The 22,300-nt window shown below is 37.0% G+C and overlaps 1 protein-coding gene across 1 annotated transcript in view; it reads right to left on the bottom strand.

Annotated features, from left to right (window-relative positions):
• Nucleotides 1-11,093: 11,093 nt before the first annotated feature.
• The window catches only part of LOC114253265 (dietary and metabolic glutamate transporter), a 40,000-nt gene continuing 28,793 nt past the window's right edge, over nt 11,094-22,300 (bottom strand). The window contains exons 5-10 of the mRNA XM_028188066.2: nt 21,658-21,867; nt 20,594-20,761; nt 18,430-18,646; nt 16,723-16,844; nt 15,974-16,090; nt 11,094-12,449 (exon numbers count right to left, since the gene is read on the bottom strand). Of these exons, the coding sequence (XP_028043867.2) occupies nt 12,231-12,449; nt 15,974-16,090; nt 16,723-16,844; nt 18,430-18,646; nt 20,594-20,761; nt 21,658-21,867 (1,053 nt within the window). The 3' untranslated portion in view covers nt 11,094-12,230. The remainder of the gene's footprint in view (nt 12,450-15,973; nt 16,091-16,722; nt 16,845-18,429; nt 18,647-20,593; nt 20,762-21,657; nt 21,868-22,300) is intronic.

Below are 22,300 nucleotides of genomic sequence, written 5' to 3'. Positions count from 1 at the left end.
GCACGTCAATTTCGCTCACACATACATATTATTATATATTGCTGTTTATGTAATCCTAGTCAAACCCGACCCGCTTTGCTGGGGGATATTTGATTTGACTTGAAATCGATGGCTACCAAACAGAATCTCCCGCTAGGCCAAGCTAACAATTTTCTAGAGTCGAGTCCAACCGTTCCGGTCTATACAGATAACATACACACATCGACTTTTAATTCATGTAAACAAATATATATGTAGAAAACTTAATATTTTTTCAAGACATCGATGTTAAAAAACATATTATATATTTCCAAATAAACATTCCTATCAATGAGCCTTGGTTCCAATGATCCATATATGCTTTAGTTATTTTAAATTTATTTTTAATAAATTTACTTCCAACATCCGATAGTCTGTTGCTAAATACATCAAATGACAATCAGAATGCTTCATGTTACAATTGACCCAGTATTTTCTATACTAATATTATAAAGAGGAAAGATTTGTTTGTTTGTTTGTTTCGAATAAGCTCCGAAACTACTGGACCGATTTGAAAAATTATTTTTCCATTAGATGCCGACATTGTCCCTGATGAACATAGGCTACTTTTTTAATTTTTTTTTTTTTTTTTTAGTTTCATGTTTGTTTTAATGTTTCCGAAGCGAAGCGAGGGCGGGTCGCTAGTATAAAATAATTTGATTGATAGCACACACGAAGTTACCATTTCGTACGATTTATCAATACACGAGTCGCTCTAACTATTTTTTCTTCAACAAACGCAGACGTAACACATTTTCTCTAACGAAATCGACGACGGGAACATCTTGTCAAAAATTTTTTATCACTTATCTAACTTTGAGACAAAATCTCAAACAGATCACTCTTTATTTGGGAGGAACATGCCCTTTCAGGACGTCGCTTCTTATTACAAAAAACATCCAATCCCTTATTACATAAAACAATGTTAAATCATTGTAAAATTTACTCGATTGTCGACTGAAGCCACACGTGCGTAACACGAAACCCACTTACGCACGTTTTCCGTATTGACATGGATACAATTCTACATGATTCATCATGTTTGAAAAATCACTGATTCTCCGATTTATCATTATTTGAACTATTTGAATACTAAATAAAGTTTACATATCATTCAATAGGCATAAAAACATTAATTTATGTTTAGTAAACTGGTTCCCTGTAATGTTTTTTTTTTTTCTGATATTAAAAAAAAACGCGTCATTCGTCTTTTTGCGTGATAAATCACCGAGAGTGTAAACAAGTAACATTACTTTAACTTTGTACACTTTAATAATGCTTGCAATTATAGCAGGACATACACAACGCTCTCGGTGTGTACACACCCTTAAGCAACTATGATTTACTTTTAATGTATGTACATAATTAAGTAGGCACTTACATCATTTTGTGCTTAAACTGACAAAAGCCACAGCCGAACAAATTAACCATGATGTGTAGGAATCAAGTTATCAATGGTTCCAATAGATCATTATTATCTATAAATACAATAAAACAGTAGAATCTAGTGTTTCTGTCTATCGAAGAAAAGTAAAAAAACAAAGGGGCTAAATAAAGAAATTTAATACAATTTGTTTATATTCGATTTACGGGGAGTAGCATAGAGTCATCAAAACTTCAAAGTAGACACGACCTTCAGCAATGAAGAGATCAACTCAGAAGCAGAAGAAGTTATTCGATTTTGACTAGATTATTTACTGACAATTTTATTTCGCGCTCATCTTCTGAACTATTGGTCGTATTTTCGTGGAGTTTTCATACGTAGACGTAAATTAATTTTTACCTAAACCATTAAATCAACTTTGACGAAATGCTGTTGTCGTATGAAAATAGTTTGAAAGTCGTCGTGGCCTAAAGGATAAGACGTTAGGTGCATTCGTATCGAGCGATGCACTGGTGTTCGAATCTCGCTGGCGGGTACCAATTTTTCTAATGAAATACGTACTCAACAAATGTTCACGATTGACTTCCACGGTGAAGGAATAACATCGTGCAATAAAAATCAAACCCGCAAAATTATAATTTGCGTAATTACTGGTGGTAGGACCTCTTGTGAGTCCGCACGGGTAGGTACCACCGCCCCGCCTATTTCTGCCGTGAAGCAGTAATGCGTTTCGGTTTGAAGGGTGGGGCAGCCGTTGTGACTATACTGAGACCTTAGAACTATATCTCAAGGTGTGTGGCGCATTTACGTTGTAGATGTCTATGGGCTCCAGTAACCACTTAACACCAGGTGGGCTGTGAGCTCGTCCACACATCTAAGCAATAAAAAAAAAAAAAAAAAAAAAAACCCAATCTTGAAGAAGCAAGAATATTGTCTACTTTTGTTTCTACTTTGGTTTTCCGCCCACGCTATATAAAGAGTAGTCCACAGAGGCGAAGCAAGATCCTGAAAGCGACTAATAAAATATTTTATTATAGAATTCGTATATTTCTAATTTTATGTTTATCCGCTAAATTGTATTATCAATAACGAAATTGAAGGAAACTCATGAATGCTGAAGAATATCATAGAGATAAGTTAAAAATTATATCCCCTAAAATTATCGAAGAACGCAGACATCATACGCGACTCATACCAATCACCTTGAGTCATGACGTCAAAATCATTATAAAATTGCTTCTTCACCCTTAGAACTGGAACGCTTTAATGCTATGAGGCAGATGGGGATCATAGTCACACCTAACAATGCGAAACTACAATACGCCCTACCAACTGTAATCATGTTATATTAATACGTGAAGCATAAACTTTGTATCCCTTTTTACGAAAATTGCGAGGACGGAGGAGTATGAAATTTTCCACACTTATAGAGAATATAGAGAAGAAGTGCACAATGCAAATTTTTTTTTAAATAATGCCTAAATGATACATTAAATCAATAAAGAAAACATTACGCACACACGCATGCGTACTATTTATTTATTGTCAAACTTTTGTTCTTGACGTCTGTGGTCATAGTGAGAATAGATTAAATATTGTTTGTCTTTATTAATATTTTTCTATAGTGTAGTCTTGGCGAAATTCGTAATCTATGTAATAGTCTTTGAAAATAAAATAATAATAGTGTACTAACTTACAATTTCAATTAATTATAGTCGAATTTCGACTACTGCGGGATCACTAGTTTAAAATAAAATTGCAGGATTCGCTTATTTTTCATGATTTCCTTTCTCACGTGAGTCTTTACGAATACGAACTAGGTGCATAGTGCTTGTAAAACTAATATCTGCCTGCGGGATTCGAGCTTCAGCAAAACTTCGTCGTTCGATACGAGAACCGACAAAGAGAGTCTTATCCTTTAGGCCTTGGAAGCTCACATTGCTTGCTGGCAGATAAGAAGATATCCTCCGATCGTTTTGTGCAAAATTTGATGTTCAATATATGCTCCGTAAAGTATCTCGTAACAAAAACTGTTGGCAATATGCATTACCGTGTTAAGTAAATATAAACCAACCCGTACATCCGCAGCCGAAACTGTAATTATTTAACAACTCATAGTATTTTAACAGAGATATGTTTGTCTCTTATCGAAGCTAGGTCAAATGTGAGAAATCAGTATAGTAATTCTTTGTATATCGCAATAATCAAATAAACATTGTTTTTGAATATTATGCTATTATTTCTTCAGAAAAACTAATAGTTAAAACGTATTATCAAGTAAACTTCAAACATAATTTTTTTTATCAAGTACATTGCTTTTCCTGTTTGTTAGGGTATTCTGTAAAAAAAGAAGATAATATATTGTGGGTCACAATATTGATTACGGCCGAATACAATCATTCACCGTCTTCTTCGTCATACGCAGCAATACCAGCCATTCCAGCTTGAACGGTCAATGTAAAACAAAATTGATACGACATCTTCATATTTCAAAGTGTACCCATTCCAAAATGCAGCATTCAAATTTTGACGCCTGATCAGTATACCAGCGGGATCTTTTTTTTATGATTGAAGGAATACTGGTGGCCACGAACAAGGGCTCAGCCAGGAGGGGTGAGATTTACTAACAGCAGCCCGAGCGCCTCCGAAGGAGACCTAACAACTCAAGAGCAGTTGCTTCGCGAATTAATCTATTACCGGATCGGAATCGCGACCCACTGAAAAGATCCGGCGAGAAACTCAGCGGACTGATGTATAGGTTAGGTTGCACGTCGAACTCTTTGTCGAGTTCGACGAGTACGGTTACCGGGGTCCCTAAGCCGCTCCTAGTGTTAGAGCTGAAGGCGTCTAATGCAAAGCTTATTGGACCTGATGGATCCGTAAGGACGTAACCAGCGGGATCTTGTCAGCTTATCAATAGCAAAGAATAAGAACGTTGACCAGATTTAGAACATGTAGACACCTCATTACTTTAAACACTACACAAGCGCAACGTGTGAATGTGTTGAATGCGAGCTACATAAGATGTTGATGTGAGTTGTTTCAAACGAAATTCTTTCATTTAAAAGCTTGAAATCGATAGTAAAATCGATAGTTACACGAACATACTTTATTGTATTTAAATAATTTACTGTGAACGAGTTCTAACGATTGATTGTTATTCAACGAAGATGAACGTTGAGTAACACCATTATGGAAATGTTGTCTAATGAATGCTAAAGCGATGTAAGCATTTAAAACCTTAAAGCAAATAATATTTTTATGATTATTTTTATTTTGAAGTCGATGTACAGGAAGCGGCCCCCGGTGCATTCGTTATCCCCATCATCGTGGTATAATATGTTCCCATCGCGCAGACCGGTACCATTTTGTTTAATCAAATACGCACTTAATAAGTGTACATGAATGAGTGCCGCGGTGAAGGAATAACAATGTTTTTTATATTTTACTGCTTACATAGGTGGACGAACTCACAGCTCACCTGGTATTAAGTGGGTACTGGAGCCCATAGACATCTACAACGTAAATGCGCCACCCACCTTGAGATATAAGTTCTAAGGTCTCGGTATGGTTACAACGGCTGCCCCACCCTTCAAACCGAAACGCATAACTGTTTCACGGCAGAAATAGGCCGCGTGGTGGTACATACCCGTGCGTACTCAAAACCTAACACCAGTAATAAGGTATTGTGTAATTACATACGAATATATGTGTTGTGATGCGCTAACAATTTGAAAACAAAATACGTTGATTTAACTTAGTACGCTGTCAATGAATGTATTTGAATCATGAATATTGATTATTGTTCTTGTCATTATGAATTTTTTAATCACCCACGGTCATCTGCCCTCAGGCTAGGTTTCGGTGTAATATGGTAACCAGGAAGTGATATACTCATTAAATATGCTTAAACATAAAAATAGATATGAAACACGGCCAAATAGTTTGTTTAAATTTACATGTTTCATTTAAAATGGAAAAGTCGTTCGTGAAAAGTGGTACGTACATAATTCTTTGGTAAATACGTCGCATTTGCAAGATACCAACAGAATAGGCTTCTTAATCTAATCATTTAGGTCGCAATGACAAATAATTATTAACAACTAGCTGACCCGGCAGACTTCGTAGTGCCTCAATCAATAAATGAAAGATCTAAAGTTTCCTATAAAATAAACTTAAAACAAACAAAAGGAATCCGGCCGACGGGGGACACATCAAAGGAAAAACAAATTGTTATTTTTATTTAGTTCCGAGCATTTTCATATTTATCTACCTTTTAAGCCTTCTCTGGACTTCCACAAATAATTCAAGACCAAAATTAGCCAAATCGGTCCAGCCGTTCTCGAGTTTTAGCGAGACTAACGAACAGCAATTCGTTTATATATAACTATATATATATATATATATATATATATATATATAGATAGACGATAATATAGACGATAGCTACACGAAAAAAAATATTTTTTTAAATTTTTTCATTAATTGTCATGATAAATTAATTATATTATGTAAACGAATCATGTAAGCACGTAATAGTACTGAACATTTAGAAGCAACAGAATTATTTTAAAATGAATATTTCACTGCGTCCTAATCCAGCCGAGTTATAAATACTTTTCTATTATGTCAGTTCGGTTGGATAATGCCTTCTCAATATTCAAGCCCACACCGTCGTTAAGTGATTGCCGATTGAATCAGCGAAGGGAATTAAATTTCTAAGTTGAGCAATGAATTGAATCGGAACTTCACGATCGGTCTTATTTAATTGTTATTTATTAACTGAGATAGAAAGCACTTGGTCCGGCCATTTGTAATCCAGTACCTTAATCAAAGTCATTGTCATTTGTAGCTAGTTATACTGCAAAGAAAAGGCTTTTTAAATAATAGGTGAGGGACGAATTGTCACTTTAGGTATTTTGTACAAGAGCTCATTGTAACAAAGCAATTTCAAAGTTTCGGTTTTATTAGATTATTTTTATTTTTTTATTGCTTAGATGGGTGGATGAGCTCACAGCCCACCTGGTGTAAAGTGGTTACTGGGGCCCATAGATATCTACAACGTAAATGCGCCATCCACCTTGAGATATCAGTTCTAAGGTCTCAGTATAGTTACAACGGCCCCGCCCTTCAAACCGAAACGCATTACTGCTTCACGGCAGAAATAAGCAGGATGGTGGTACCTACCCGCGCGGACTCACAAGAGGTCCTACCACCAGTAAATACGAACGCAAATGAACACCCATACATACGTCACTCATTCATCACTCATCAATTACTTTTTCAAAGAATTTGGATTGTCGATAATCTAATTCTCACAGATCGCTTGGAACCTCTGGGGCTACGGAGAGACTTCGGCTCTCTGTGTGTTTTTTACTAAATATTCGACGAGGAGTGCTTTGAGGAACTGTTTGAGATGATCGCATCATCTCTTTTTTACTATCGTACCGCCCGCTACCGGTGTAGAGTTCATCCATACTACCTAGAGACACTGCGTTCATCCACAGTGCGTTTGGAGAGATCTTTTCTGCCGGCTCTGGAGTAGTCTCCTCCACGGTATTTCCCGGGCGCTAAGACAAGTCCTTATTCAAACGAAGCTTGGAGAAATTATGTACTTGTGGCTTCCACGGTGAAGGAATCACACGGTGTATAAAAAACAAACCCGCAAAATTATAATTTGCGTAATTACTGGTTGGTAGGACCTCTTGTGAGTCCACGCGGGTGGGTACCACCGCCCTGCCTATTTCTGCCGTGAAGCAGTAATGCGTTTCGGTTTGAAGGGTGGGGCAGCCGTTGTAACTATACTGAGACTTTAGAACTTGTATCTCAAGGTGGGTGGCGCGTCTACGTTGTAGATGGCTATGGGCTCCAGTAACCACTTAATACTAGGTGGGCTGTTAGCTCGTCCACCCATCTAAGCAATAAAAAAATAATAAAAAAGTCCCGGAAAGTCGTAAGTTCATCACGAGCAACCATAGAAAGTTTGAGTAAATTATTGAAACTCTTTGTTATGGTTGGTGACATGATCATTTAAAAATCGATTATTGTAAAGTACTTAAAATACATAGTAAGAAGAATAAAAAGGTATTGATTAGATTTCACGCCATTCAATAATCTTACAAAACACCTACTACGTTTTGACTCACATCAAAGCTATTACAGATTTTTATATTCATTTAATGCTATTCAGCATGCGCGCAGTATATCTTGTATTTTTATAGCAGAGCTGAGCAAAATGTTAACTCCATTTGAGATACTAAAAGGTCATTGGCATTCTAATTTTAATCGCATAGCTATGTTACGAATCACATCATTTGTGTCTGTTAAGCTATTTAAATGTTTCTCTATGCATTTTGGTTTTCGTAGTCCTCCTCCTTGCGTCGGTTTCCTCATTACTGAGGGTCGTGGTCATGGCCTTGAAACAGTTTGTTTTTTGCACCGCAATCGGTTCCTATCTGCAGCTGAGTGCAGAGCGTCGTGCACTGTGGTATCAAGGGCTGCACGAATCTGGTCCGTCCAACCGGTCGGGTTCCTGCCTCTTGGTCGCTTGCCCTCGACCTTTCCAGGGACCACCAATTTCTCCAAGTATCGTAGTAGGTATTTGTAAACACGCCTACAAATAGTTTTGCCGCGTGTATATGATTAGGCGCAAAGCGGAACATTACGTATTTTGTGAGATTCAACGTTATTTTAGTACATCAACATATACATCCTTTTACACTGATGTATATTAAAAAAAAAACAAGTAAAGAGCGAAATCTTTCTGAAGATTGTAAAGTTAATTGATAAAACGATTTGAGGATATTTACAGTCAAACCTGGATAAGCGAGATTTCAAGAGAGCACTATCTCATTCTCGCTTATAGAGGTTTCTCACTAACCCGGGTTTCTCGCTAATGCACCCTCTGAATTTCATTTCGTGATTTTCCGGATTCAAGCGTATTCACTATTTTAAGTTTATCACTTAATGACAGTACTTTAATTTTCCGTTTTGACATGATGCAGAACAGAACTTTCCTTCGCAATTGATTAACGATAAACTGAGTAAGTCCGGCAAACAGGACGGTACACAGGCACACGTATCCATTTGAAAAGAATGCGATAAAATAACAACGATATTTAGTTCAACGAAATAAAATAGGTTCAATATTGATAAGAAAACAATACAAAAACAAGGAAGTTCCACGGGAGTTAAGAAAGAGTCATAAAATAGCAGATGTTAAATTTGTAATTTGTTTTGTCATTTGTTCCGCCTAAATAATATAAATAAATAAAGCTCGACTGTCGCAAAGGTATAGATAAGTAGCAGGTCGATGAGGGAAAAATGACTCTCTTACCAAGGTTTCTGTTTCTCGCTAATAGAGGTTTTGGGAGCTTAAAATGACGGGTCCTGGCTATTACTCTCACTTATAGAGTTTTCTCACTTATCCAGTTCTCACTTACCCAGGTTTGACTGTTTTTTTTTTGTTTTTTTTTTTATTTATTTTTTTATGATTGAAGAATTACTGGTGGCCCGGAGGCCTTTCCAGTTTCACCAGGATAGGTGGGCGAGCAAAGGCTCAGCCAGGAGGGGTGGGATTTGCTAACAGCTACCCGAGCGCCTCCGAAGGAGCCCTAACAGCTCAAGAGCAGCTGCTTCGCGAATGAATCTACTACCGGATCGGAATCGCGACCCGCTGAGAAGATCCGGCGAGAAACTCAGCGAGCTGATTCATGGGTTAGGTTGCACGGCGAACTCTTTGTCGAGTTCGACGCGTACAGTTACCGGGGTCCTTAAGCCTGCTCCTAGTGTTAGAGCTGAAGGGGTCTAATGCAAAGGTTATTGGATCTGATGGATCCGTAAGGACGTGTCTAGGGCGTCGACGGTGACTGGCTCCTGCGTGATCAGGATTCGGGGAGTAGTCAGCGGCGGCAACGATAAGGCGATTATCATGACGCATAGCCTTGTCGAAGTACCGTTCTGACGCTGACTTCATGTATTTCTGGATAGATTCGAGGTCCAGGTCGTCGTGTAGGTCAACGTTCCTCACGAACCACGGAGCTCCGACGGCTAACCTGCAAAAGCGGGATTGTAGAGATTGGAGGGTGTCTATGTGTGTGCGGGCCGCGTGAGCGAACACCACACTCGCGTAAGTCATGACGGGCCTTATGCAAGTTTTGTAAAGTGTCACCTTGTTCCGAAGGGACATTTTACTCCGCTTACAGATCATGGGGTCTACCGAGAATAAACGCGGCACGGTCACGGACTGATTTTATATGCGGGCGGAATGTCATCGAAGCATCCAGGGTAACGCCCAGGTACTTGACCTTCCTGGCCCAGGGTATGGGTTGTCTAAAGAGAGTAATCGGGAGTGTGAGATTCCTCCTCCTAATCCGGGAGGAAATCCGTGTGGAGCTTCCCCTCTGAAATAGCACCGCAGTACTTTTCGCTGGGTTGATGTCTATGCGCCATTTTCGGAACCACTGTCCTAGGGCTAGGGCTGCGCTCTGAAGCTTCTTCGCGATTAGGGACTTGTTTCTACTGGAATAGTAAACAGTCGTGTCGTCGGCGAATAAAGCTAAATGGGTCGGCGGCGACCGGGGAATATCGTTAACGAATAAGCTAAATAGGAGGGGTGAGAGGACAGAGCCTTGCGGGACTCCAGCTGTGAGAGGTCGTGGGGAGGAGCGGGTTCCCTCGACTCGATATCGAAAAGAGCGGTTCGACAAGAAGTCCCGTATGATGAGCACGAGACTATCCGGCACGCCCATGTTGAATAGTTTGAAAATCAAACCGTTGTGCCAGACTTTGTCGAACGCTTTTGCGACGTCGAAGAAGAGAGCTCCCGTATATAACGGTTTTGGTCGATTAAGCCCCACAAGAATGTGCTCCGTGAGGCGGTGCACCTGTTGAACGCATGAGTGATTTGTACGGAATCCGAATTGTTCATCGATGAGAATGCCCTTGGATGAGACGAAGTTTCTGAGGCGTTTGTAGAGCAGACGCTCATACAGTTTGCCTAGAGACACGAGGAGGCTAATCGGGCGGTAGGGTTTGACTGTGTATCTACTAGTGAGGTATGATGGCGATTTATGTACTGATTGTAGCTGGATCAGACCGCCAAATGATTAGGTTTAGCTCATAGACACAACCCACTGAGTTTCTTACCGGATCTTCTCAGTCGGTTGCGATTTTCAGCGAACCACTGCTCTTGGTAGGGTCAGTGTTAGCACTTTTGTAAGGTAGAACCTATGAAATTACCTCCCGGCTCATGAGTAGTAGAAATAGTCCCTTAGTCTACCGACGATTAGATAGGAAGAAAAACATGTGTGCAATTCACACGTGGTAGAAGTGAAACCTTCAAACCTGAAGGCCTTAAGATAATGCGACAAATGTAAAGTTTCAGGAAAATGATAATTTAAGGTTTAAATAATGATCATAGTGATACAAAGTTTGATAATAATTATTTTACATTTTATTCATAAATATTACATGGATTTATTCAGAATGTAATAAGTACGAAGCAGAGCCCAAAGAGAACTACGAATATAAGAAGCACTGTATAAAGTTTTCTATCTCATTTTCTCGCATGTTAAATCTTATGAATTTATGTGTCTGTCTCTTTTTACTGTCGCTTTTTCGTTTCGTCGACTTTTGAATCACAACGATGCTAAAAAAGAATACAATTTTTTTATGGTGAAATGAAAACATGTTTATGTTTTGTAAATTTCACTGTTTATTGTATTACAAATTAAATAGATTGTATCTAATACACTACTTAAACTTTATTTATTCTACACATATCACAATTTTATTATATAGTTGAAAATTTCAAGTCATTCACTGTTCAAATTATAGTCGTTGCCATTTTTGAACTTAGAACTAGTAGTTACTTTGAATTGTATCATTTGATGTTCGTCCCACACGACATCAAGTGTAAGTATCACAACAAGTCATTCACTGTTCAAATAGTCGATGCCATTTTTGAACTTAGAACTAGTAGTTACTTTGAATTGTATCATTTGATGCTCATCCCACACAACATTAAGTGTAGGTATCACAATTTAGCTAATATATAAAATTGAAGCTAAAATGAATACAAGTAAACATAGATACATATAATAATCACTGCTTTAGAGTAATCATATCATCAATGGCACATTTTATTCGTAATTGCACCTGTATTTTGAAATGGAAATGAAAATTAAAGACAATGAAATAATTAATTGTCGTTAGAATAGTATAATACTTACTTAAAACTAAAAACGTTTTCACCAATTCAGGATAAAATTGAAAGAATTCCTACTGATTCTTCGTTAAAATACATTTCACAAAATTATCAAAAATGTTTACAAACGTAATAATAATAATTTAAAAGTATTCTCACTTTGTAGCACAACCATTCACTAAATTGAAGTACAACAAAAATAATATTATTATATTCGGAATATTTAGTTGTCAATTTCTTTAAATTTCTAATTTCGCTACGCCAAAAAAATATTATTAAAAAGTAAACACGGATTTTGTACTTGCACTTAATTAAAACTTTAGAACCTGCACTTACAGCTTACGCTATACAATCATTCCAATAAGCACGTGACATATACTCTGCAGACGATCATGTAAATTTAGATGTAATATAGATTGTTCATAGATTGCCAGCAGTGAGAACTCTAAGGATATTTTGCAACATGTAAATAATGTTTATGTACACAGAGTCGAACAAAAATAGTGAAACTTGTTCAGTTACATAATGCCGAATAAATTGCGCAAAACAAAATTAAATTTTATTAAACTATGATGTAATATATTCGAAATGACAATCCAATTTGTTGAAAATTCCACGTTTTCACTTCCCGGAATCTTTAGCTTCGGCTTTTTTACTTTTCTCTTTGTCTTCGTCCGCCATTTTCAGGGGACCGTGTTTCCAATCAGCAGGATAACCGTATTGACGCACGTCATCCCACCACTGACGTTTCCCGTCAGCCCAAATTATGTACACGACGTTCGTTCCAACCAGAACGGCGAAACAAACCCAAAACGCGACACGCCACTGTACCAGGGTTGACTGTGAAATAAATTAACAATTAATATATTTTTTAATATTTTTTTTATTGCCCTGGTAGGCTGACGAGCATACGGCCCACCTGATGGTGAGTGGTTACCGTCGCCCATGGACTTCAGCAATGCCAGGGGCAGAACCAAGCTGCTGCCTACCGCTTAATACTCTCCACAAGCCTCGTTTGAAGAAGGACATGTCATAGCGCTCGGGAAACACCGTGGAGGGGAGCTCATTCCATAGCCGGATGGTACGTGGCAAAAAATATCTCTGGAAACGCACTATGGATGACCGCAGTGGCTCCAGGTAGTATGGATGAACTCTACTCCGGTGGCGGGCGGTGCGGTGGTAAAAACGAGATGCCGGTATCATCTCGAACAATTCCTCAGAGCACTCCCCATGGAACATACGGTACAAAATACAGATGGAACCGAATTGTTCATCCAAAACAAATTGCTACTACTACTAATGTGACCACAATCGAGAAATTTCCTGGTAAAAAATCCATTAGTCACCCTGGTATTAAGAACAAGTAAAACAAATGGTATAAAGTAAAACAGTCACGTTTTTACATCTAAGAAATAAGAGAAATTGAATTACAGCACGCCTGGTGTATTTGCATAAGTGATGCGACTCTACAAAGTTTAAAACTAGGAAGTACCAAATGTCAATTTTCAAAAAAATACTATTATTTAATACATAATATTCACAAATAAATTCTATGGTGATGGAATGAAATCGAGTAAAAAACCATTAAGCATAATAAAAACTTATTTACATTTCACTTTCTTTTCACAAGTTCTTAGTGTCAAATCCCTTATCTTTAACTATGATTATTTAGTAGAAAACCAGACTTTTCTTGATATAGCTCAATGTTCACAGTGGTAATAACGTTGAGATGTTTTAGAACTTCGCAAACAAATTAATAGTAGGTGGGTCGTGAGTTTCTCTGCTCATCTATCGCATTTAAATTGAAATAATATTCAATCTATTTCGTGACATAGAATCAATAACGTACTTTACGGGCTGTGTACAAACTGGAAGGTTCAGAAACTAATTTTCAAAGGTATTAATCGAACTACTCCGACCGAGGCTAAATTGTTTCATGTCCACAAGTTTTCGCAGCTTGTCGTGAAATAAATAGGAACGGTGACAGCCTTAAATGTAAAACTTTGACACGGAACCCTGAAGTTGATATTTCCGAACCGGATTCGGTCTAAGCCATGAATTTTACCAGTAACAAGGTGCTTCAAATAAAAACTTTGTTAGAACATCGATTGGAGGTGTCATTAAATTTTCCGATTCGAAAATTGAAAGGAATATTATTACGACTGGATATTTTATTATCGAATTTGATAATTAGAAAAGGTTTCAAACGAAATTACGATATTGTTTTGAAAGAAATTCAATTTTTCCCGCGATAGGTACTCCTTCGTGAAGTGTCAATCCATCTTGATAGATATTGCTTTTGAGTTACTATTAAACACCCGTCTTTGGTTTCACTTGAAACAATTTACTTTTAAACTCAATTCATCAATAACCATCTAGAACTTCGACTGATCAAAGCAATCCAATATCAACTATTGCAGAGCGCTGTCTTTCCCGTTAGTTTACTCCACGCTTTTCATTCGGCATATCATTAATCAAATCAAATCAAATCAAATCAAAAAAAAATTATTCAACATAAATGAAAGTACATACTTGTTGAACGTCAAAAGAACTACCGCTAATTTTCTGTATCGACTCTGCCCAGATAGTTCAGAGTACGCGATAAATACATATCTCTTAGAGAGTGCTATAGAAGAGGAATTCAAATTTGATGCCTGAAATGCAAAGCTCTTTCTGGCGGTTTCAACGCCCAAAAACCGGTACAGTGTAAAATACAAGGAATCTTTTTTTATTGCTTAGATAGGTGGACGATCAAATTTTTTCTCGACTTGTTCTAAACGATCCGCGTATTTCAGCTGTACAGTTTGGACTTTTGCTTTGATCTTAAATAAAATTGAACGACAATTTTATCATGCTACATTTATTGCTACTGTTTTTATTGCTTAGATGGGTGAACGAGCTCACAGCCCACCTGATGTTAAGTGGTCACTGGAGCTCATAGACATCTACAACGTAAATGCGCCACCCACCTTGAGATATAAGTTCTAAGGTCCAGTATAGTTACAACGGCTGCCCCGCCCTTCAACCCGAAACGCATTACTGCTTCACGGCAGAAATACGGACTCACAAGAGGTCCTACTACCACTAATTACGCAAATTAATTTGGCTGGTTTAATTTTTATTACACGATGCTATTCCTTCACTGTGGAAGTCAATCGGGAACATTTGTTGAATACGTATTTCATTAGAAAAATTGGTACCCGCCTGAAATCCGAACACCGGTGCATCGCTCAACACGAATGCATCGGACGTCTTTATCCTTTAGACGACGACGACTTAAATCTACATATTTTCAAAATCTTATAGGTTCCAAATTCTTATCGAAATTTGCAAATATTGACAGAGACGAGCTACGTTGAGGAACTTCACTGTGCATAGAGTCCAGTTTCAGAGAGAGAGAGAGGAGAGAGAGAGAGAGAGTATTCTTTATTGTACACCATAAAACAAATAAACAGTGCGATACATTAAACACAAAAAAGTACAATTGGCGGCCTTATCGCTAAGAGCGATCTCTTCCAGACAACCATCAGGTGGACAAGAATCATTTTGAAATGAGCTACGCGCGGTGTACCATTCCAGTGAAATACATATACATAAATGTACACATACATATACACATACATACACACACACATACATATCTCCGCAAATATACATACAATGAATACAAAAATAATTTCAGAGTCAAGTTTGTAACTTGAATTTACAAACATCTACAATTTTTAGAGACCAATATTCCAATCGTGCTGAACATCTGTTACCGATTCGAATATAGGGCTGTATCTCCAATTTTAATATGGAGCACACGGAGCCACCGAACAAAACGTAAAGCGTTTGTATCTTATCACTTATAATTAGTGCGATGATGATTTGCTTTCAAATCCATTTATACAACTCCACACCCTTTCATAGCAATGCGTATCAGTGTGACACTCACGTAAAAATAGCGCTAACCATCAATGTATAAAAACACCCACAAGAATCTATATCCATGCATTCAATTGTTATTTAAAAAAAATCTTAAACGGTTTCATTTTGAACCAGTTTTTGGTTTAAATTGATAGAAATAATTAAACGAAATTAATAAACGCGATATTAAAAGCCGGAAAAGTAATTTTTATCAATCCAACGTTGTTTGAAAAGCAAAGACGGTACATATTATTATAAATAAATTAAAATCTTGCAATCGAATTATTCTAAGTTCCGAACGACAATGTTCGTAACGTCGCTCTATCCATCAATGACATCCGCTTTGGAAATTTCTCTTTGCGTCAGAAAACAATAAGAACCACTAAGAAAACAATAGTATCCAGGCCACTTTAATAAATGAAAATCCGTTTTTTTTTTCTCGTAAGTATACTTACGTCTGGCGTTAATAGCCCAATTAGATACGGCGTGATGATTCCCGATATTGTTGACGTCCCGTTGATCATGGCGGTCAAGGAACCCGCGTAATTCGGTGCCAAGTCTAAAGCATTCACCTGTGTAATTACAAGGCTTGATACATTTTTGGATTGAAAACAACTTATTGATTCATTTGAAACATTCATATTGTTTTTTTTTTTTTTTTTCTTAGATCGGTGGACGAGCCCACAGCCCACCTGGTTGTTAAGTGGTTACTGGAGCCCATAGACATCTACAACGTAAATGCGCCGCCCACCTTCAGATATAAGTTCTAAGGTCTCAGTATAGTTACAACGGCTACCCCACCCTTCAAACCGAAACGCATTACTGCTTCACGGCAGAAATAGGCAGGGCGGTGGTACCTACCCGTGCGGACTCACAATAGGTCCTACCACCAGTGAATTCATTCTTAATTTTTATTTACGATACAGAAATCAATTTCAAAGTTTCAGAATAGCTTTTTGAGAGACGAATATAAACCTTTAGGTAAATATAAATAAATATAAATTAAATAAAGGTAAATAAAAATATAAGTTTTCAACAATACTACCATTAAAGATTTTATCAATAAGATTCTGAGGATACAGTTTTAGATAAAAAACATCATAAATCCATAACTGACGCTGAATTAGCGAATTTCTCTGTTAAACTCTTTCCAATGATAAATGCTTCAATATTTTTTTGTTTATTAAAATGTTTCAGGCAATACCTTCATTCCACTGTAGAATCCTCCCATGAGAGCCATAGATGCGATGAAATAGGCAACGGCGGCAAAACGGTCACAGCCCGCATATGAAGCCAATATGATGCATATTGCGGGCCCCGTCGCAGCTGTCGGCAATGAAATACTACATTGGACTTATGAAACTTGTTTGTTTGCGTATTAAATTTTGGGAACAGCTCATTCAGGGCTCTGCAAGTTATTTGTAGCTACCATTATTTTTTATAATATGCTCTATTATATTATTTATGTATTCTGTTGTATATGAATCTATATATACATATTTAATGATACTAGTGGTCCCACAGTACATAGTCGAATTTCGACTTTAATTGATTGAAATTATAAGTTTGTCCACTATTATGATTATATTGACAAACAGTCAAAGACTATTTATTATACTCGTACTTCTATAATCACAGATTTCGCGAAGACTACACTTTAAACAAATATTACTTAATAAAGACAAACATTATTTAATCTATTCTCAATTCCACTACAGACTATAAGCAATAAGAAAAGTTTGACAATAGTCAAATAGTATGCATCCGTGTGTGTGTCAAACACATAATAGTTTGTGTAATGTTATTTTTATTGATTTAATATATTTTTATGCATAATTTAAAACATTATTTACATTCTGCACTCCTTCTCTATATTCTCTATAAGTGTGGGAAATTTCATACTCCTCCGTCCGCGCAATTTTCGTAAAAAGGGGTACAAAGTTTTTGCTTCACTTATTAATATACAGATATTGATATGGCTAGTAATTTTTTTTTGGTTTGAATGGTAGAAACGCCGTTACACACAACTGAGACTTCAATCTTTCCTTCTTTAGGTACATGGTAGAACTCTCACTTAGAGCAGCAACCTATGAACTCATCCACCTAATTAAATTAAAACCAATTGCACTATCTAATTTTACATTTTGTAAGTTATAAGACAATACGTTTATTGTGACAAGTGAAATACATAAATGACTTTGTTTTGGTTTTTGATCAGTATAAGAATACTTCTTCATGTTTCAATGTTTTCATGATATGAATTATTTACAAATTCAATTTGTAGTAAAATAGAAATTAGTCATTTTAGTTATTGAATACAATCGATGAAATATTTATACAATGCAATTGTAACGATTAAATCGTAATCGTTTGATAAAGTATAATTTATAGATATATTAAGTATATAGGTTCTATTTGTAATAAATAAAAACACTTTTTTAGGAAAGCTCGACTTTAACGCCTATTTAGTTTTTGTGTCGGGATCATTGAATCAAATCAATTCTAGAAGAGTAAACTCGAAGAACTCCAAAAAGTTGTATGTCGACGCTTAAGAATTTTTGGCTGTTTTACTTTTTTAAGTCAATAGATTTAAAGTTCAATTTGGCATAGACTTTTCAAGCAATTATCTCAATATCCACGATACTTCTTAAGTTATTTGCTATGGAAATAATATGTTACGAGCACGTACAGTTTTGCCAATATTGTCTACCTTGGTATGTGACAATATTAAGACAATTTAAGTTTACTTAAAAGTTTCGAGCATTTATACCCTTTTTAGTGATTTAAAATTTTCAGATAGCTCATTAGTTGAAGCGAAGAAATGTTTTTTTATCTACTGTAAAGTTGACTTTTTTGAGATAGACTTATTGATTCTTAACCGTCGATGTGTTTCAACAGATTAATACAATACCTATAGTCGTATGAATGATCCGGCCGGTCTTAATGGAATGCCAATTCTTTTTCACACAAAAATCACAGGCCCATCCAAATATAAATGAGCTTATCCACATGGCGAGATACGGAATCGCAGTTAGCGTTCCAGTTGTAGCGATGTTGAATTTAAGAACTTCTGTCATGTATTTCGGTAAATCTGTCACCATTGTGTAGTAGCCCCAGTCGTGACCAACCTGTAAAATAATGTTAATTGATATTAAAGTGCAAATTTGTAAATGGCCTCCCAGCTATAATTTGGACAGGCCATACAAAAGCCTATACAAGACGTCGAAATGCTCAGGGTGCGTAATAGGTACCCTAACCCTATAAATCCATAATACCACCAGTAAAATATATTATGTTACTTATAGCAATTTTACTGGTGATAGGACGTCTTGTGAGCCCGCATGGGTAGATACCACCACCCTGCCTATTTCTGCCGTGAAGCAGTAATGCGTTTCGGCTTGAAGGGTGGGGCAGACATTGTGTTGTAAAAGCTAAGGCTTAGAATCTATGTCTCGGGATGAGCGGCGACATTGACGTGCTTGATATCTATGGGCTCCGGTAATCAATAACACCAGGGGGGCCGTGAGGTCGTCCACCCATCTAAGCAATAAATAAAATAGCAACGGATGGATTTGGCCTGATATGCCAGATGGAATTATGCAAGAAATATCTTACGAAAACGTTATCTAAGGCTTCCTTCAGAATAACGTAAATTATGTCGTTCGTGTAACAGTATCGTGGAGTATTGTGTAACCTATAATTATGAATTCTAATAAACCTTTCTACAGAAATCGAGTCCTCCTCCAAGGTCTCGTATTGTGTAAGAATAAACAATGCGAGTGGGAAACGCAATAACTTTACGTCATTAAAATTTGTTGAGAGTTAATTCTAAATTAATTTGCAACATTCAAATTATTTTACTTGTGGCTAACTAACTAAGGACGATAATTAGTTTGCGGTGAAATGACACAATATTTTTTACATTTTTCTAAAATCAATTTAGAACTAGATTAATTTAATCTTAAATATGTAGAATAGTTTATATTGAAGTTTAAAAAATAAAATGGATACATAGGATTTTCAACTGCGACAAATTATGACCAAACCGTACCATAAGATATTAACCAAGGCATTTTGTTAAATATGTATTTTTTTTATTGCCCTTATAGGTAGACGAGCATACGACCTACCTGATAGTGAGTGGTTACCGTCGCCCATGGACTTCAGCAATGCCAGGGGCAGAGCCAAGCCGCTGCCTACCGTTAAGTGTTAAGTACGCCCCAAAAGTCTCGTTTGATATAATTAAAAATACTTTTACGGTTTAATCTTGCATGTATTATTTTCATTTTATTATTTCTAATGTTTGCGTGATTATGGACGATTTATCGATAACGTGCAAACTGCTCTAATGTAATTACTATTTCAATTGAAACAATTACGAACGGTACATAGATGAATTGACTGTGATCGAATTGTTAAATTCGTCAGTGTACTCTTGGCCACGCAATTATGATGAGATTTGTTACGATACGATTGACGACGAAATGACAAGGAAAGAACGTCCTAAAAATACTTAAATGGACTGTGTGAAATGTAATATGCGAGAGAAGGCAGTGCAGTGATGACGTATGGTAGGCCTGAATGGTCACATGCTGCACCGACTCCATATACTGGGATAAAGACAAGAAAAAGACAGTTCACGAACGACTTTACATTTTTTCAGGTCAGGGTAGCAGGAAATCGCCTTAGCTCCGCCTAAGAGGTACAGGAAGTCGACGGTCAATGTCGGGGCTAAATCGACTATAGTGCCTTCCGCTTAACAGCCTCCGATGTAAGGGAACCTGACCGATGCAGACTAGGAGAAAGAGACGTATTTGCAAGGAGTGCATCTCTCCTGCTACCCTAGTCCCACAGAGCGCCGAAGGGTACTTCATAATATCGATATGCATATCATCGCGCTTCCATTCATTACTTTTTGTTGTTTGTATTTGACATTTGTTTTTATAAAATTAAGCGCGCAATTTCTCTTCTTCTCGTCTTTTTCAATATCTTAAGATTGGCGAATGTGTATTGAGTTGTATATTCACCTATAAGTGCTATACAACAAAATAACAGGTTGAAATTAGTTGACTCACAGCAGCGAACAATAATGCCCAAACAGGCACTGATCTGACAATCGCTTTCCAAGGCACGGGGTCTCTGACGCTTTTTGTATCAGCACTCGTTACTGTTTCATTAAGATAATTCAACTCCTCCTCAGAAATATACGGGTGAGTGTTTGGTGTACTGAAGCAAAGTATACTCTGAAATTAATACAATTTTATTAATGTTCCGAAGAATTTTTGAGATCATCCCATCATCGCGTTTTTACCATTGCATTGCCCGCTATCGGAGTAGAGTTTATTCATATTACTTAGAGCCCCTACGTTCAACCACAGTGCTTTTTTTAAGATTTTTTCTGCCACATCCCAAGCGGCTTGGAATGAAAACCCCTCTACGGTGTTTCCCGCGCTACGACATGTCCTTCTTCAAACGAAGCGTATGGAGAGTACTCAGAGTTAGGCAGTGACCTGGCAATGACAGGTCGTATGCTAATCTGCCTACAATCCGGGCATGAGCTCCCCTCCACGGTATTTCCCGAGCGCTATGTCCTTCGTCAAACGAGGCTTGTGTAGAGTATTAAGCGGTAGGCAGCGCTTTGGCTCTGCCCCTGGCATTGCTGATGTCCATGAGCGATGGTAACCACTCACCATCAGGTAAGCCAAGCGCTCTTCTGCTCTCATGGGCAATAAAATAAAAGAAACCTTCAAACTACACCACTAAAAATATTAAAAAAGAAAAACAATTAGATTTCTATAAAAAACCCATTCTATTTCTATTTATGTTCGCTCTTTAACCTTGTTTGGGTAAATAAATTATAATTCATTAGAAAATGTTTTTACTGCAGCAAATTAGTGTATTTATTTACATGAGAAAAGTTCACAATGTAAAAAAATACAGGTATAAATATCAGTCTCATTGCGAACTGGTTAAGCGCTGAAATATGTATTATTTGATTTTTATATTTTATATTTTGATATTTTATTAGTAAGAGCACGCTAACATATTTAAAAATTCGCATTTTGAGCTCAGTAATTATACACTGATGTTCTTTTCAATTAAATGCTTGCATAATAGATAGATTATTATTTCGACTTACCCAAGCCACGAACCAGAGTACACCAAAGCATCCAAAGAAATAAAACACGTTAGCCCAATCACCATCTCCGGCCATCAGGAACCCTGACATGAAAGAACCGAATATATTCCCTATTTGTGCTCCACCAAAGACCAAAGCTCCTTGCCGTGATCGTTCATGGGGTGGAACCCATCGAGCCAGTACTATCATCAGAGCCGGCATTGTTGGACCCTGAAAAAAATCATATATTTGCTAATGCAGCAGTAATGCGTTTCGGTTTGAAAGGTGGGGCAGCCGTTGTAACTATACTGAGACCTTAAAACTTATATCTTAAGACAGGTGGCGTATTTACTTTGTAGATGTCTATGGGCTCCAGTAACCACTTAACACCAGGAGGGCTGTGAGCGCCGCCTAGAATTATAGCAATTTTTTTTTTCGTACCTAATTTTTTTGTTAAGCTTAACGAAGCTATAAAAAATTACGAAACAAAGAAAAAATCTTAAAAATAAATTTATTTCGCGATCCGTATTTAATTAATATGTCTCGTCGTAAATTACATAATAGTATTTACACATATTTCGTTGCATAAACTTTTTATTTAAAACTTATATTACGAGTATCAACTTGCAACGATTTATTGATTTCGCTAATCGTGTCGTACAAT

This window comes from Bombyx mandarina, chromosome 17 (genome assembly GCF_030267445.1).
Source record: "Bombyx mandarina strain Sakado chromosome 17, ASM3026744v2".
Classification (NCBI taxonomy): domain Eukaryota; kingdom Metazoa; phylum Arthropoda; class Insecta; order Lepidoptera; family Bombycidae; genus Bombyx; species Bombyx mandarina.
This window is presented reverse-complemented; position numbering and strand designations above follow the sequence as displayed.